The 19,464-nt window shown below is 38.6% G+C and overlaps 1 protein-coding gene across 2 annotated transcripts in view; it reads right to left on the reverse strand.

Moving 5' to 3' along the window:
* dchs1b (dachsous cadherin-related 1b) overlaps positions 1-19,464 on the reverse strand; it is a 114,369-nt gene that overhangs the window by 61,386 nt on the left and 33,519 nt on the right. For both annotated transcript variants that reach the window (XM_078931127.1, XM_004076301.5), the window contains 3 exons: positions 13,556-14,395; positions 13,281-13,478; positions 11,293-12,054 (listed from right to left, as the gene is read on the reverse strand). In XM_078931127.1, coding sequence (XP_078787253.1) covers positions 11,293-12,054; positions 13,281-13,478; positions 13,556-14,377 — 1,782 coding nt within the window. In that variant the 5' untranslated portion in view covers positions 14,378-14,395. The remainder of the gene's footprint in view (positions 1-11,292; positions 12,055-13,280; positions 13,479-13,555; positions 14,396-19,464) is intronic.

Consider the following 19,464-nt stretch of genomic DNA (forward strand, 5'->3'; position numbering starts at 1 on the left):
GCAAGCCTGATCCAAACCCACAGAGCTGAACTTGGGTTATATGCACCAGAAATGTTATTTTTCCTAAATTAACATTAAATGTGACACATCCTCATTCAGAAAGTAAAATCAGAGCACCAATAGAGAAAACCAGCCAAATGAGATGATTTACCAAACCTCAGCCAACACCTATCGGCAGGGCCAAATGCCTGCAAATGTGCTCAGTGTGAGGTTAAGACATCACATCACGACTACTGTTTCACGTCAAAGAGATTCATCTTGCATTCCCTGCACGGTTCCAATAAAAACATCTTCTGTGTGATTGGACTTCTGTCAAGGGCCTTGAGCAGATGGATTGCAGAAAAGGAATACTCAAGTCCTCTAAAGAAGAATTCTTTGTATTTACAGAGAAGTTACAGTCAAAAATAAGAAAATTGACCACCATGAAGCAGCATAGGCTTAGAGGGAAAATTTGAATCCTGACAGGTAAAAGGAATTTGAAGCTTTTAACTTCATAGACACTGGGATCCAATCTGATGGCAAGAGGACCAGACTACTCCAATTTAGTATCTTCACAACTATAAGGACAATAGTAATATAAGAGGTTTACAGTCATAGCTAAAAAAAAAAAGTGGTTTGCTTAGCAAGGGTAAATAGCTCTGCAACACAGAAAATTTTTACATTTTTGGTAAAAAAAAAAAAACATTTGTAATTTGCATCTAAGTTGCAGTACAAAGGATGATAGTAAATTGTACATTTGAACAGTTTTTACTTAGATTTCTATGCAAAAAATATATAAGCCGGAGTTTATTTTCAGGAGTTCTTGCGGACTATTTGGGTAATGGACTGAATACAAAATAATTGTTGGCCTTTTTTTGAAAATAGTAATCTTTTATCCATTTGCAAAGCCTGTTTGTTCCTTGTTGGGGTCAAAGGGTCACTATAGCCCATCTTAACTACTCACAAGTATTTTTGTGTAATTTAGTTTCTTGTCAATACATTAAAAGGCCCTGGATTACTTAGCTGATTTCCTGCTTCAACTCCAGTTTTAAGAATGACAGGTCTGTCAGCCAATCAGCAGTGAGGAAAAATGCCCTGGACCATCATAGAGAAATATAAAAAATGAATGTTAGGGAAAAAAGGTTGCTGATTAAACCAAACTTTAGCAGTTTTTTTCTGATCTGAGCAGATTTATGGGTGTGATGTGCTGTAATCTGACACAAACTCCCGAGGGGGACCCAAATGGATTTATAATCTAACTAGAATATTAATTTTCACCATAGAATATCAGAGGGAAGCATGATTGGCCCAGCAGTAACAAAAGTATAGAAGACTAGAGGTCCCAATTAAATCCAAAAATGTGTTTCCTTGCTATAGGTTATTTCTAATTGTTAATTTCGATTATGCTCACATGATTCTGTATTTGTTTTTAATGGTCTCCCTGACATTTCAGACTGTTTGTTTTCACAACTATATAGGGTGTGTATAGGTTGAGCTTAAACTCCCCCTCACACACGTATTTTTTCTACTATGTTTGTTCAAAACTTGTTAATTTTATCCCATGCAATCAATAAAATAGGACTGTGCTTGGTTTATTAGCTTAAAGCATGTCTGTGCAGTATTGTACTCACACTGGAATTTTTGTTTAGGACTGCAACATTCATATTTGTATGGGACTTTTAATACTTTTAAAAGGTTTTAATCTGAGTTTTTTCCCGTTGAATTTGGTATGATCTATAACAGGGTTAGATTTAAAGGAGTGGTTCAGCATTTGTCCAAAACTAAGCAAATGTGCACTAGGCAAATGTGCACTGCACAGGGGCTTTGGTTTTCTTAAATTGTAAGGTGAATTCTAATATGTTCCATATAGCTTTATTTTCAACATGATTAAAAAAAAAAACTATTGCTGCATTGTTCCATACACTGGCTGCTAAATTTATAGGCCAATAAATTTTATATATACACAATGCAGGAAGCATGCCTCTTGGACAGAAATAATAATTAAAAAAAAATGATCAAGGAAAGGAGCCAAGAGTGGGTGGGGCAGGTGAGAAGCAGCAAAATATCTGAGGCAAAAAATTCCACTGGAAACCTTCTTTCACCCTTGCTGATGTTACTCTAACCCTATAATGGTAATTTAGCCGTAAGAAATATACCTTTGCAAGCTGATGTCCAAAGAAAAGAAAACTTGAGCATGACAGACGTACATTTTAAGGAAGTAAAAAGAAAGAAAGACATGTTCCGGACCAAATTGCATATTAAAGGAAAAAATTATTTCGCTGGTTTCCTTCTGTGATCTCTCACACACAAGGAAAAATCAGTCAGATGTTTAATTTAGTGTATTTTGGCACCATTGATACAGCATGAGATCTGGAAAAGTAATGTTATGTTTTCTGCCTCACTCAGCATCTCATTTTGACATGGGGAGGAAGGCAGAGATGATTAAATGAAAGAATAAAATAAAAAATTTGTGTCTGCATCCTGTTTGACCTCAGAGAGGAACACTGAAGTGAGATGAGCAAGTGCCCAGACACAAAATACAAAGTATAGGTTAAAGTCATTCTTAATTCATGAAAACACAAGACAGATATAACAGAATGAAATACAAAAACAGACCTCACCCCCTACTGCTTTCACATTTAAAGTCTATCCCTTTGTAAAGCCAAATGACAGAAACTGATACGCTGGGAAACAAGCCATTATGCCACCTTTCACCCTTAAATCACTGACCACCTGCTGCCTTTAGCTGGAGAACGCTTCAAAAGCAAACATAACCCAAAGAAACACAGGAAGCGAGATCATTTGCACCAACCTAACCTAGTGTGACATAAAATTAAATTAGAGTAAACTAATGAATTGCCAAGGGTTAGGATCAGCTGCAGCTTGTGAGCACGTTGACTGTGCCCCTTCCTGATGTATAGAACTATACTTTTTTTTTGCATTTTTCAGGCTAATGCAGTAAAAGAGTTCAAGAAACAAGAGATAAAGCTAAAGCTCGGAGACTTACAAGGCTACTACTATTGCCCTGCCTAATGGAAAAACAAACAAAGGAGAGCTGGTGGAAGGAGGAAAGTTAACAATACGTAACAAAAAGTATTTTTTCTGAAAATTACACATCTTTTTTATGATAATTTTATGATTTATGATAATGCCAAAGCTAAACATGTCCAACTAGACAACATTTCTCTGTAAAATGCAAAGTAGCTTACAGCTGTTTTAAAGTCTCTAAACTGAATTTTAGCCTTTAAAAAGGTTAGAGACCCACTCAAATAAAAATCGAGTTTGTGGTGTTTTATGCATGTTCTTGTGGTGTTTTCTCATGATGGGGGACACAATGAAAACTAAGCTTCAAATTACAAGTCTGAGTACTTCTTCATTCAAATCATTGTTTATCAGGACCAGAGGAATATATGTTGTTTGAAAAAGCTTGTAGCAGTGACGTAGGTGCCACAGTCAGTGAGCAAGTTCCCTGCTCCGCTCCATTCAAATGCATCCATTTGCAGACAATAGCATCTGGCTCAAAACTGTACGGCTGGACAGCTCTAATATTGCTCACCATTTTTATTTCAGCGTTAACGTTAGATTGAGGGTGTGAGGGGCTATAGGATAGGGGGAGAGAGAGTAAACAAAGGGATGATGGGAAATGAGGGAAGGATTGTTCCGCGCCAGCAGTATCACCCACAACTCAGAGGTAAATTTCTAATAAACTACACTTGCTCTACAGAAACTGTCATAGAAAACAACACAGGTTTTTTGTCTTGAGTTAAAAATGGCATAATTAAAAGATAACTGGAAATGCTTTTATAATAGATCAAAAGATGATTGGAGTGAGCCTCAAAAAAAAAAAAGGTGGAAGTTGTGTTTAAATCATTGCTCCATCGAACATCATTGTTAAACCAAAAGACAAAGCAGATGTGCCTTCAGATATAGTCCAACTCCCAATCAATCTTTCTTTACTGTGTGCTCAGTCACTCTGTCAGTGGTTGTTGCTTCCCATTGTGAGGAGAATTGTAAAAATGGTAGCACGCAAAATGTCAAGCAGAGTGGGAGCTCCAAAAGTTACCGGTCAATCATTATCCTTCTCTCATTGCTCAACACTCAGTGACGAATGGGTTCCCATTTATCTAATGTGATACTGGAAAAGCAGTTACCAGTAGGGAACATCTGTGCGGAGATCTACAGTGAGGTGAAATAGCATTTTGCTTCCCACAAAAAAGACCACATTAATAACCTCTCACCTACAAGTTCACTTGCCACCCGAGTAATCTACTAACTAGAAAATGCTAAACAGGAGTCAATATTAAAATGACGTCAGGAAATGTCTTTTCGGTCAGTTGTGATCACAAAAAAATCCTTGAAATGTTTAGGTGGTACCATATTTTCTGCACTAAAGGTCGCACTTAAAACTCTTAAGATAGAGCGCCTTATAATCCGGAGTGCCTTATAGTAATTCTGGTTGTGCTAACTGATGTTGAAGCGATTCACACGGCGTCTCGGGTACACAGTGTCAAAATGTCAGTCTGTTTTTATGAGTTCTAAACAAGTTTGGGTGTTTTTGTGCAAACACCAACGTGGCTAATGTGTACTGGTTTCAGACTCTGCTTTTTTGTGTTACTAATAAGGTTGGGAGTGTAACATTTGTTTTAGTGGTATCAGTCTGATTTTTTACAAGGTTGGGAGGTATGCTACGATCACACTGGGCTCTGCACCACGCGTCCAAGCGACCACTTCCAAAGAAAGATCTATCTAAACGCACAGCCTTTCAACGCATGTCAACAGTTGAACCAGTTAAACACGGACCAATCAGAGACTTGGATTTGGTAATCATTGATGGGTAGCGTCCTTTTCAAAATACTGAAGTACCGATACTTTGAAAATTGATTATGGGGGAGAAATTAACAAGTGCAGTTTGTGACACAAAGTCTTTCATATATCGGAATAGAGCTGTGAAAAAATTCTGGAGCAAGATTTGTAAGATTTGCACCAATTTTTGTCCCTCTTCTAACTGTAGGTGGTGGACATGCGCTAGTATCCGGAAGCGACAGTCCAGCGTGAACACCGTATGCTAAAAGAGCATTCAAAAATGCCCGTTTAGCTTATTCTTAAATACTCATCACATGTCCAGTCTTATCTGTGACTTGTTTGTGTTATATTTGCCATAGGTTGAAAAATTGACAATTGGTTGATGGCACACCTTAAAACCTGGTACAACCTACAGTCCTGAAAATAGGGTAGTCAAAAACCCTTTTTTTGTTGTAACATTTTCAATGTCACAACTCCAATAACAGATGTGTTTGATTGTGTCTTAATACCAGACCAGATTGAGAAATAAAAAAAGAAAGGAGTCTAACCAATGACAAACCCAAAAAAGGGCAATGGCTGAAGATAACAAAAGAAAAGTCCTCCCTGCCATATGGTTCAGACTATTGGGCCTAATGATGTATAAGGCCTTTTTCTTCACAAAGGCATTGAACAGCCACATCCCACATGAATAAGTGCCGATACATTTAAAATAAAGCGTATGCCAGCAACTTGTCATGTAAGACTACTGGGTTTAAAAAAAGAAAAAACAAAGCCCAGAAAAGCTTTGAGTAATGCTTTTGCTAAAGAAAGCTGTCTGGTATATACATATGCCATGAGGGATTGACAGTGTAACCAATCCAACAAAGAGAAATACTTTAAAGCTCAGTGGAAAATCTGGACCCTTAGCTGACTGTATGTCTTTGTACTATTAGGTTGCTCTTTTAGACTTAATGGATTTGGTAACACCTGTGGTTGTAAAATTAACAGCATAGTGGTTAACTTGTGGAGCTCTGAGAGTAAAGTTCTAACATTTGCATTGATCAATGGGGGGGGGGGGGGGGGGTATTGTGATGGCATTACAACACTTAAAACTGACAGGAAATGAAAATTCCCTTTGAAAACTGCAGCTTGGGTTTAAATAAGGCTTTTCTTTAAAGATCCACTCCAATAAAATGATGTTTTAAACATGTTCCTGTGGTTTACTTATGATAATGGAGGACATATTCTTTTGATGAAACAACTCAGAGGTTATTTCAAATGAACTGTAGCCCTCTTGCAGAAACTATGTCCAAGAAAACTAAGCAAATGTAGAAAAAAAATGACTAAAAATGGCATAATAATATTTAAAAGAACACTGGGAATGCTTTTAAAATGTATCAGGAGTTGGTCTTTAAAGATCCCCTCACTTACTGATCATGCATTAGTGTGTATTTTTCTCAAAGGGCAAAGTTCCCCTTATATCTCAGTTCAGATGACATCAGACATGTATTCGAGTCTGAGGAGATTTTACAAATATAACACATAAAGAATCAAAGTGGAATTTAACACCAAACTTTTTTCTTACATAGACCTCTTTTCCATTCAAACAGACCCTTGGAGCTGGACTTTCAAAAAAACTGGAATTTTCAAGAAATTTCAGAAAACTGTCAGTCAGTCTAAAATTTCCTTTGTGAGAAAATCCCAACCTCATTGGGTTAAAGCTGTAAAGCTTCAAAACCAAGAAGTGGCCTGCTGTGAAGCAAGTGAGCTGACTAAAAATTAAGCCAAAGAAGCATAAACCTAAGATAATAATGGTGAATCTGCTATACCAAAGAGATGGACCAACTAACTGTAAATACAACAAACATCAAAATAAAGTAAAACAAAGTTTTAGGTAAAAAAGTTGAATAAAACATTTTTTTTAAATTAAACAACACATACTAACATCTACGCTTAACCCATGACGAAAAGTGGAACTGATCAAGATTTTCTTCAGAGTCTGTGCTTCCAGTTGCATACAGGTGATGAATACACAGCGAGCGATGATGGATGTCATATGAATGGTTTACACAGCAGAAACAGAGTACTGATATCTTGTCACACACAGCCTGTCAGCATTGCTGAGAGGCGTATGATTTGGTGAAAAACGAAGACTACAGAATGAAACAGAGAATCCCTTGTCAAAAACATGGCAGGTCGGCAGTAGCACGAGAGACGCACTGGTCGGTTTTTTATGTGTACATTTTCTCTTTTTTTTTTTTTTAGTTTGTTAGGGTAAAATACTCATTGCTGCTAACAAATGATTTCCTCAACATACATTTAAAATGCAGCTGTCTTTTTTACTGTATCTGTGCAAGAGTGCAGAAGACATTATTAGGGCATTTTACCTTTCTAACAATTTTTAAACCTGAACAAATTGATATACCTACAAATGACTGCCTAAAGTGGTCCGTTCTGGCTCTAGTTTCCGTTGGGGGGTCAGACCCGGCACAACACCAGCAGGAGGCTATTTCAGTGTCACAGGAAGCGTAAAGCTGTGTAACCTTCCTGCTTTCAGTGCATCATGCTTCTCAAGCTTCATTGATATTGCTTTAACAAATGTGATTAGGCTCACAGCTTATGTGTGTGTATATTTTAGGTGTGACTGCTGTTTCCTTATGGAGGTTCATAGCCTAAAGGCATGGGGTTGCGGAAACTGGAACTCTCACCAAAGGGGCTGCTTTTTGTGTTTTTTTCTCTCTTTTTTTAAGGGGGAGAGTAAAACTGCCATGGAAAAAAATCTCCTCCTGCTGATGTGTTTTACGATACGTAGGTTAGCTTTGGACCATCCTTAGGAGTAATTTTCACAGCTTTTCTTAACTTGACAGCTTGAAAGGAATGCTATGGCGAAGAAGTACAAGTGTAAAGTAAGATATCACAAGTAGGAGTGGGAATATATATATCAAACTGGTAATATTTTAGTCTTTTGATGCTGCAAGTATTTACAGTAAATGCCAACTTAAGATAATATGAATTAATAATTTAAGATTAAGCACTGTAAAGAAGGTTTACCCTGCTCCAGCGGTCCTCTACTTTATGGCTATGAATAAAAGAAGGAAGAAACTTCACCAAAAGTTTATCTACAGCACTCAAACGACCCATCTTTAAAAACACCCTTTAGGCTATGGAATGTGAGGCATCAGTAGGGTTGAACTCGCTTTGAGGAAGGTCTTAAGGCAGATCTACTTCTGTCTCTTATTTGCTTATTTGCCTCTGATTCAAAGCACAAGTCATTTTTCAAGCACCTATATTTAATTAAAAGACACTGCGAGACCACTGTACTGTTCTACTGCAACATCAACAAGCGCTGGTCCATCTCTTTGTACAACTCCCAGCAGAGCACATCTGTGTGTCTGCCTCTGTGATTAAGTACAGTTTAACTGGCTTACCGAGAAAACCACATGCTGAACATCACATGGAAGCTGCATCACCTGCTAAAAAGTGTTTTAATAGTGTACATAGGTACTCACGCATAGATATTTGTCAGAGGCTTGCAAAGAGGAGAGCTTTCAGCTTGATGTATTTTTTTTAACATTTCCTAAATACCTGATAGAGTACTTTGACATTTTTGTACCCTCCTTGTTTTGTTTTGTTTTTTCATTCATTCATCTTCTAAACCCGTTTTGTCCCTTTCGGGGTCAGGGGGCTGCCGGAGCCTATCCCAGCCACTTGTGGGCAATGGCAGGGGGCATCCTAGACAGGTCCCCAGTCTGTCGCAGGGTCATAAATCACACACCCATGCACACTCACATTCACACCTAGGGCAATTTAGAGTAACCAATAAACATATGGGTTACCCTTGCATTTTTTTTACATTAACGGATATATAATCTATAATCATATCAACCAAACACCAGCAAAAGTTACCTATTTAATTGTCTTTCATCCCCAACGTCACTGTTCGCCCTTCTTCCTTTTCTCATGACCTTTACTTTCTCCGGTTATGAAACTTCTAGATTTGCATGCAATGCCTTCACAGTCACTGTAACCCTTCATGCCTGGGAAACACTGGGAAATGGCGGAAAAGGAAAGCAAGGAAACTTAGAAATAAATAACCCCTTTGTGCTGTGGCTACATAAACAGTCCAGCACTTTACAGATTACAAAAGTGGCAAAACTGATAAGACACTTCCTACTCGCAAAATGTGTGTGAAAGCAAAGACTAAGGGGAAGAAAAGTGGTACAGGGAGAAAGATATGAAGGAAAATGATTGTGAAAAATCATACTAAAGCAAAAGAAATGAAAGTGATGAAAGCTGGATGCCAGGATAATGTAGTTTTATCAACAAGTGAAAGAAACTGCATGTACTGTGTGTTCTTCAAATGCTTCCTTGCTTAAATGCTAAGCATTGACTGGTTTCCCACATTTTACAGGTGTCAAAAATCTAAACCTACTTAGCAAAGTTGTTATATTTTAAAATCTCAGCAGTGATTCCTATCCACTTTAAACGTTTTAATAGTTCTGAGAACAATTTTTGTCTAATCTAACGCGACATACACAGCGGGCATTTGACGTGAGTTCAAGAACACCCTTCTTCTTCTTTTTTCCACTGTTTGCTAGAGCATGTCCACCACCTACAGTTGGAGGAGACTTGGTGTGAAATGTTAAAGCGGTGCAAATCTTACTCCACACTTTACCTCTGTTCCAACATATGAAAGTCATTGTGTCATATAATTCTGGCCGGGAATAAACCTCAATTATTAATTTCTTCTCCGGGATCAACATTAATAGGATTGGCACTTCCAAAAATTAAAAGGGACACCTTCCATACATCACTACCAAATCTGAGTCCTTGATGGGTTACCTGGTTTAACTGGCAATACACTTTCAATGACAACATGTTTTGTACGTAGGGCTAAAAAACAGTCATAGACTTGTGTAGCTATGCATGAACGCGAGACTTTTAAAGGCAAAAGCATGAAATACACATTTATGAGCATTTATATGGATTTTACATTGGAACTGGCCACCTAAACACGTGTTATCGAGGGACCATGTCTTCCATCCCACCTGTCTGCTTCATGTAAATCAATCATGAGAGTAAAACCCAGCACTTGTAGAGACAATTTGATGTTTTTAACTAATGGATATATCATTGTTTACAGTTTCAATTATTATGTCCAAGAAGCGAGAAAAAAAGGATAAAATCCATAAAGGCATCTTGTCATTTGCGTCATTCATAAATTTGTGGGTCATTACGCACCCCAAGCATCGTCCTTGTAGGGAAACTTTAATCACATAAAATAAAACTTTAATCAAACTGAAAAGTCCTTTGCAATGTCTGACATGGGATTGCACCTGTGTCTTTCTGTGAACTAATTCAGAAAAAAAAAAAAAAACAGTTGATTGCGACTCTTTCAAAGGAAGAAACAAGGTTCATTTCAAGGATAAAACAGCTAAAAGGAGTAGGCTATGAGAACATGTCAAAGTGGACAAATGAGATAGATTGTATCATAAAGGCACTTGAGGTTAATCTCATTGCTGCATTCAGTCGCTTTTACAGGTGAAAGTTTACATCATTATCCTTATAGTCTATGTTTCTTGCTTGAGTAAACTTAAAGAGCCTCTGTATGTCACTTTCCACTGGATTCCAGCCAAAAGTCCCTTTCAAGAATACGTCAAGAAAACCTGGAAATGCAACTATTTATCCACTTCAAGTCATGTGATCAATGGACCATATCTTTTCATTTCAGCTGCGCTGTACTTCAGACGTAGACTGCGTTTATCCTAAATATACTGTGAATGAGAAATGCTTTTTTTTTCTCTGTTTTTCTTCATTTTGAGTCAGAGGGCTAAAACCAACCTGTAAAAACAGTTGGTCAAAATGGTTCCCGATGCCAAGCTAGACTGCACTAGGAAACAAAACAAGCTTAAAAGAATCAGACTTGTATATGAAATCTGCTGGAGTTAAAGATCTAACTGTGTTGGACTGTGATTAGGTTGGACAGCAACCCCTCAGAGGTGAGAAAAAGGACATGAAAGATCAGTGTAAATCTCACAGTAGCTTTTGGAATTCCCATTAAATCTCACTCCCCTGTCTTCCTTTGTTGTTATTTCCATGCCTTTATTCATCCTTTTCTCCTAAAATGGACTACAGGAGACTACACTCTCTTTGTTTTGTGCAGGTTTTCTGTCTAAAACAGTGTTGTTAGTGGACCATCCCCTCCAGAAAGAAAACTTGGAGGGTGCGTCCCATGCAGACACACTCTTAACTTTAAGGCTATTTGTAGATGTATAAATCAGGCTTTTACTTTGGAAGACTGAAAAAAATGTGCAAGTAAAGGATTGAAAGAGTAGAAACAAAAAGACCAAAAGGACAGTAAACCATCTTTTGGTTTTGGCTCTGAAAGTAGGTCAACACACAAACTCCAAAAAACATCACAAAAAATGAACAGCGGCTACTCTAAAACAGCTTTGAAACGAATGCAGTGGAAACTCAAAAAAAAAAGAACATGAGTTGAAAATTAAAAATAAAACACGGGTTTTCTCTTACCTCTAAGAAGCATGTCCCAGCTGGTGTGTTCTCTTTGACAGAGACATTGTAGAAGTTGCTGGAAAACACTGGTGCGTTATCATTAACATCCTGCACCACAATGTCCACCTTGGCAGTGGAAGACAGGGGCGGGCGGCCACCATCAGTTGCAATAACAGTCACACTGGGAGCCGGTTCTGACTCAAAGTCCAGAGCAGTAGCAGTGGTAATGATTCCAGTGATTGGATCGATTGAAAACCATTTTTTACCCTTCAGAAGGCTATATCTGACATCTCCATTGGGACCCTGGTCCTTGTCCCTCGCTGTTACCTGAAGAACAAAGGATCCAGGGTACACAACCTCAGGGATGGTTTGTCTGTAAGCCTGCTGGTCAAACAGAGGAGGGTTATCATTTACATCAGTCACTTGGATGGTGAAAGAGGATTCTGCCCTGAGGGGAGGCGTGCCCGAGTCTGTGGCCATCACTCTGAGGTCGTAGGAATCTCGCTCTTCTCTGTCCAAAACTTGATCCACATAGATTAAGTAAATTATGCTGTCTTTGGTTGTGAGAGCAAACTTGCCATCACCTCCCTCTAGAGACACATTCACGTTTGCATACTCTCCATAGTCTGGGTCAGTGACAGATATCCGAGCCACATACTGTCCTGGTTGAGCTCCTTCTGAAATTCTGGGAGAGCCATCCTCACTGAGGAAAATGATGGTCATGGTTGGCTGGTTGTCATTGAAGTCACGAACATGAATAGTCACAAAAGCGTTGGTGACCTAGGAAGAAATTATGTTGGAATATTACTTTTTCCTTGCCACTTGTATATAATTAGATGCTGCAGATTGGTGAGATTATTATTATATTATTCATCTGTGACTTATTTCCTGGAAGAAAAAGTCCAGTTTCGTCTGAGCTGAGTTGTATTATAGCACACATGTCAGCCTTCTACTGACAAAACATTCCTTTATACTTCATCTGAAATTATAGTGTTGGTGTTAGAGAATTTAAAAACATTTCCATTACCACAATCCAACATTTTGGCTTAAATAAGGGTTAAAAATAATTGCAAAAATGCTATTCTGTTTGCATTGTGCATATTTAACATTATCCTTTTTTTTTTGTAGACTTGAAAAAAAACTTAATAACATAGCTGTTTTAGTGCAGCTGCGTTTGGCCAACCGACACAAAATTCAGTTATGTGCTAGTATATTCACAGTTTCAATACTAATAGCTTTGTGTTTAACATTATATAAATCTAAATATATCAAAAAAAGTACCAGCGAAACTGGTACAGTAAAGATTGGGTCATACCAACATTTGATGTACGGCTGTCCTAAAATTCTATTGCAATTTTAACAAATTGTCAAAACTTTGGAAAAATTCAAACAAAACACAATGGACTCATGAATTCATTTTTCATTTCTTGTCCTCCATAAACCAATGTTTTACTTTTGGCATCATTGTATTTTCAGTATATGCCTAATCCTAAGGAAACATCACAATCCACATTTAACAACATTGATATTAGATTTAACTTTATGTTTTTACTTTTCAAAAGAAAACTCCATATTTCCTGTGGTTCTTTTATGTGGTATTGAATTTCTGGAATGGATTTTTTAGGATATGTGGGGTCAGTATAGTTGTATGTCTTGGCACCAAAGTATTAGGCCATTCCGTTTTAAGTACATATCTAACTGTCCTAACACTACTTAAAATTTTGTTGACACAAAGTCTTGCTACAACTCCTATGAAGTCTGTTCAAGATTTTTGACCCTATATCCATGGGTGTGTGTATATGTAGAGGAGGGATGTGTACGTGTGTGTGCTGGTTGCAAACTACTGGACATATGCATTTCAACAAACCTATCTTGCAAAGTAGCAGAAATGTTTTTGATGCAAATGTAAGTCTAAAAACTATTTAAGCAGGAAAAATATTTTTCATTTCTACTTTCTAGCACAGAATCCACCATTTGTATTAATGAGTCATAATGCAATTGATTACCTCAGGCTGGCTTGCATTATCTCTGGCCTGGACCACAAGTTCATGGACCCTCTTCAGCTCATAGTCTAAAGGTCTATTTAAAGTAATAACTCCAGACTTTAAATCAATGACAAAGTAGCGTTCAGGATCACTCTGACGGCGGTTAATTTCGTAAAGCACCAGACCATTATCACCTTCATCTTCATCAGCTGCAAACACCTGCAAAGAGATGAAGTAAACTAATAAAACATCCAGATCAATGTATTTATCAATTAAAGGGCTTAAGTGAAACTAACCTGTAGGATGCTACTTCCTTGTGGCAGACTTTCAGAGATAATAGCATGGTATCTACTTTGATTAAAGACTGGTGCATGATCATTGATATCAGTCACAGTCACTTCCAGGGTCATGAACCCCACCCTTCTTGGTGAGCCGCCATCAAACGCTTCTATGACCAGGCTATACGATGATCGTTTCTCCCGGTCCAAAAGTCCACTAACCACCAGATCTAGATAGAGCACCTTGTTGGCACTCCTTTTGCTCTCAAGTTTAAACATGTGGCCTACATTGCCCTCTTTGATGGCATAGCCTTGAGTGGTCAGCTGGTCCTTGTCCGCGTCCGTGGCAGGATCCAGTGAAAATCTTGTTCCCACTACTGTGTGTTCGGGGATTTTAAGAAGTGCCTTCTTTTTGGGGAACTCAGGTGCGTGATCGTTGATATCGTTGACTGTGATTGACACCTCTATGGTGATGCCTGTCATTGTCACAGCAATAAAGCTGTAGTGGTCCCTCTCTTCGCGATCCAAACGACGCTTGGTAGTAATGATACCTGTAGTTTCGTCAATGTCAAGGTCACTGCCAACACCTGTCCCCTCGTGGTCGGAGATAAAGTAAAGCCTTGCAGTTTCTCCAGGTGGCAATCCTGCACTGATGTCTCCAACAATTGTCCCCGCAGGCTGCCCTTCATCCAGCTGAAGCTCCAGTACTCCAAGTACAAGTGTTGATTGAAGCAGGATAACAAATGCATAGAGGAACGGCTTCTGTTGACAGAGACTTGAACCGATGCGGGCTCCCCTGACCCATTCTCTCTGTCTTGACCCTTTACTTGTTATCGTCATGGCTGGGCTCTGCTACGCCTGGAAGAAAAGCATAAAACAGGAAATCATTAAAATAAATTGGGGACATTTCGGTTATAATTTCTCTGTAAAAATAAAGTTAAAGATTTTTGGTATACTGCATTTAAAAAAATGACTTTGCTGTTGTTACACAAAAACAGTGCTCTATTTTTCAAACTTTAGTATGTGTTTTAAATCCTTGCATGACAGCGTGCTAACACATTTACAGTCCAGAACAAATACAAAAAATGTCACCTGATGAATTTCATCGTTTTTCCTATGAAATGGATATACATAACCTTCTGGAAGGAACTCTTCAGAGAGATCAGGAAGCTTTAAAAGAGCATGAAAATGTAAGTCTAAATCAGTCCAGAATCCACACTGGCTCACGCCACTATGAGGACAGACCCATAAAGTATATTTATCTCTAGGTTGACATTTTTTATTGGTTGGGTGAGAACATCTTGATGTGTCCAGAACACATCAGACTGAAATCTATAGAGAAAAAAAATTACAGAGACTCAAATGAGAGCTTGGAAAGGAATTACTTTTCCTGTACACTCCATTAAGAACACATGAAGAACACTAGTTTATGGTTGCCTCAGTAAAAGCTTGCCATTTGAAGTCCTACGTTTACTCTTTGTGTCCCTGGTCTCTGTATCATAAAAAATCTGTAAAGTAGTGCCCTCTTCATGAAAATGTTAAATCAACCTCATCAATCATCCAAAGGACCTTATCGTCAAGAGAAACAGACACTGCAACTGTGTTCTCAATCACAGTGAAAAGAAAAGTTTTACCAAAAGTTTAGCAGCCTATCTGAGCATCACCAAGCATTGAAAGGTCTCCAGGCAGCCAATTAAAGTCACAGTAAGGCACTTTCACCCAGTTAAAATAAACAGTAATAATTATTTGCAAATGGTAATTGACCCATATTTGACACACATACTTTCGCACACCACAACAAAAATCATAAAATGTACTCTGATCTGGCAAGGTTAACAAACTCTCATGAGATAGATACCATATTTCCCCCTCTTGATGGAGTCTGCAAATATTTAGATTACTTTTAAAAGTATGTTTACGTACGTCGCCCTCGTATTCATAAAGGCAAGATTTATTGAGTGTGCTGCTCTTCCAAACACCCTCCAACCAAGAGACAAAAGCAGCTCTTCTAATATTTTGAAAGTGACGTCGTCCTGAAAATCCTTTTCATTGATCTAAACGTTGATCCCTAAACTCTTGGTGTGTTCAATTTTTATGCAACAACTGGATAACATAATTGGATGACATTATTTCACAAGGGAATGTTGGAATCCACTTCTTTCTTTTAAATCCTAAAAACTGCCCAAACAAAATAGTGGATTTGACCAAATTGAGTATTGACTGAGTTTCTGAATTCAGTACATAATCTGTAATTATCCTGGACAAGTTAAACCTCCCTTGTTAATTGTTACAAAACGATAATAAACAAATTAATATTAAAAAATCTCCTTTGCTATCATTCACTTGATCTGTCTTTCTGCTAACCCTGACCTCCAGCGGTAGTTTATGAGGCCTCTAAGGAGGAAAGATTAATAAAGGTTACAGCCCCTTTGAGAGAAGGATAAGGACACTGATACTGCACACACCCCCTGACATGGTCACTGAACCTCTACATCTGCTACAGACGGCTGCTCTGGACATTTGCTGCACTCCTACACAAAGAGGGCAGAGCTAAGACTGAGCCACTCTGTAATGGACACACACACACACACAACCCTTGGTTTGTGGTGTTTGCATTGTGTCAAAACAGCTGCCAGTTTGTGTGTGTGTGTGTCTGAAACAAGAGAGGGAAGAAAAGAAAGAAGCTGAAGCAAGATCTGCAAGTGAAAGGATAACGTATGGGATGATGAAATCTTCATTGGAAAACTCAGAGACCAACTCCAGCTTTTTTAGACAGATTTAAAGAAATTAACCTGAAGTGCTGTACAACAATGCAGCAATAAAGATGAGCAAAGAAAGAAAAGCAAAAACATTGAAAGTGTAAACTTAAAAAAAACAGCAGAAAGACTAGAGGCCATGATTGTTTGTCCTATGAGCCTTTTTGTCCGACGAGACAGAAGGAAAAACCTTTGCAGGAAAGATGAAGCTCCAGAGGATGGGTTCTCTAATACCCACTCCAATAAAAATTTAATTGTGTTTGTGGTGTTTTTAACATGTTCTTGTGGCATTTTTCTGATGATGGAGGACATGTATAAAGAAAATTTAGCCTAAAGTTGCATTTCTGCGAATTTTTTTAATCAAAACATGGTGAATCAATGGATCAAAAGATGATTTTATTGCATGTTTGCAGACGTGCTCTTTTCTTAACTATTTAGCACTAATGTCAACAAAAGATTCCAAATGATGAAAAGATGCAATCTGTCACCAACTGATCAGTTTATGACATGATCTCTGCATGTGTGCTGCAATAAATACATGGAAAACGTAACCCTTGGCTAAAACGTGGTCCATCTCCAGAGGATGGTTGCTCCAGCAAATGGTCAGTGGGATGAAAGCCAGCTCCTTGATTCCCTCCCTCTAGTGGCACTCTTTATAACACCATTGTGTGAATGAAATTTGATGAATTTATGATGAAATCATTCATCATTTATGATTTGTTGTTTTTTTTCATAATGCATGCAAACAGTTTGACAAGAACACACCAAGACTTCAAATATGTTCGGGTTGTTACCCAGGTCTCCATGACATCAACTCCCATTGACAGACAGGGTCGACCCCAGAGGGCTCCATCCAGTCTCAGCCACATTATATCTGGCATGGCTTCCCCATAATCTGTCTCTGCTGCGTGCTACCCTCAAATCCTCAAATGCATCCTCCACTTACATGCTGTTGCTACACAATATTAAAACTAACTTTTCTGTCATGTGTGGCCATTTGATGCAGTGTAGCATGCATATGTGGATGTTGGAGTGCAGCTTTATACTGTTTGCATCCCAGTAGTGGGAAACCACTTTATCCGCATTTCCTTCAAATGTTCTGTTCTCCTCCCTCCCTTACCCTTCATTCATTGCCTCTAATGGATTTAGCAGATTTGGTTGGGCATGCCACAGCTACCCGCAGTCAAACTTAACAGGACACAACTTCACAAACCTTTTCGAGTGAAAGATAGCCACCTACCACCTCTATCTTTACCATGTTCCGTATGCTTTGATGGAGCAGTGCAGGGTTTAATTCAGTTGGTTCCTTAGTGGTTGAGTGGTCTGGCACCGCCTGTAAACATTTGGCAGCTACTCTTTTTGGGTCTGCAACTGCTTCTGTGTCACCCAGAGCAAACATTGGCCAGGCTTTGTCTGACAGCAAAGTCAGACATCTGAGGGGAAAAAAAGCCCCCAAAAAAGCCACATCGATGTTTTCAAGAGCAGAAATGTAATTCTTGTTGGATTGGTCCAATCTTGCAGTGACTTTCTGCACAGTGCACATTTTGAAAATGGTACATTTTATTAGCTTAAAAAGGTAAAGAAACCAGTTTCCTTGTATAATAATTAAAGGAAATTGTGGTGAAAGATGCTCCGGAATAGTAAAACAACATTTTGGAAGATGAGATATAGAGGGATGGGTCTATATGAGGGGGTCAGGAGGTGGGAGCTTTTCCTCTCAGTTTTCCTGTCGCCTGCACTAACAGGGGTATGACAACTATGACCCCCATCTCCCCTTCAGTTGTCTTTGGATCTCTCAATATAGACATCCCACTGCTAACCCCAGCTGTCACCGTGAGCTTATGAGAGTGTGTTTGCTTTCAGTGTACATTTGACTCACTCATTTTTGTGCATATACATGTGTTTCCTTTAATTAAGTTTCTACACAAAAGGTTGATATCAGTTACAATTTATTTCCACAACATATTAAACTAAATCCTGTAACGTTAGAGCAACATCGCCTTCCTAGACACCCAGACAGCCACTGTCTGGACAGTTGCACAAACACTAAAAAATACATGTATGCTACTCTAAATTCAATTAATATTAATAGTGCAATGAGATTGTCTCTCTGTTCTAGAAGCAATGTGCATGAAATAGCGTCCAAGGGCCTCAATATTGTGCATGGTTAAAATACTGTTTTTTGTACTTTCATGTCTGATTAATAGTCTTTTTTTGTACTTTTAGAATACATTTTGACACGACTGACAACAGTGAGGCTGTAGTGACTGCTTTGTTCACAGCAGGGTCATCCCCCTTTGCCAGCAGCCTACTGAGACTAGGGTTGTGTCCACACTGTGATTAAATGCTGCAGCTTCTGTTATGATGTGTAGTACAATCAAATAAGAAGATAGACAATAATTGAATATGCCCAATTGATATTCAATTGAAAAGTTCAAATGTTTAAGTGCATGTGCAGTAAAAATATGACTTTAAAAAGTGTGAAACCTGTTATTCAAATTTTCTATTTTCGCAGCCACATGATAAAAACACAACAAACCCCCTACAAGTTGGGGGGAAAAAAAACTTTTTTAAATGGAAATTGGATCGTTTTAAATCAAAACTCATCTAAAACATTTAGTAAATGTTTTCAGCTCTTCACAGGAAAGACAACAATGACAGAAAAATGAGCTACTCCATAAGAGAAGGATGACGATTCCAAACCATTTTGATGACTCACACGTGTTTATTTATTCCTTGTTAGAAATCCAGACGTGAATGATTACGCACCACATCGGGTCCTCTGCGACAAAACGTCCTAGATTTAACAAACCAGCAAGCCCAAACAACAAAGTGATCTGTTTGGTAAAGATGGAAGGAGCAGAAGAATTCTCAGTGACACTGCAATAGCTAAGTGGAAGGCCATTACAAATGTTGTTGTTTCTCTTTCGGCTTTTCCCATCAGGGGTCGCCACAGCGAACGAGTCGCATGGTAAACTTGGCAATGTTTTACGCCGGATGCCCTTCCTGACACAACCCTCTCAAAGCAACCGGGCTTGGGACCGGCACAGAAGTAGAGAAGGGAACAGGGAGCAGCCTGGAGTCGAATCCTGGTTTCACGGACGGAAGGTGCCGCAAACCAGCACGAGCTAAACCGGCTCCCTAAGGCCATTACAAATACTTATTTCCAAC

This window comes from Oryzias latipes, chromosome 14 (genome assembly GCF_053564925.1).
Source record: "Oryzias latipes strain Hd-rR chromosome 14, Olatipes_Hd-rR_3.1".
Taxonomy (NCBI): domain Eukaryota; kingdom Metazoa; phylum Chordata; class Actinopteri; order Beloniformes; family Adrianichthyidae; genus Oryzias; species Oryzias latipes.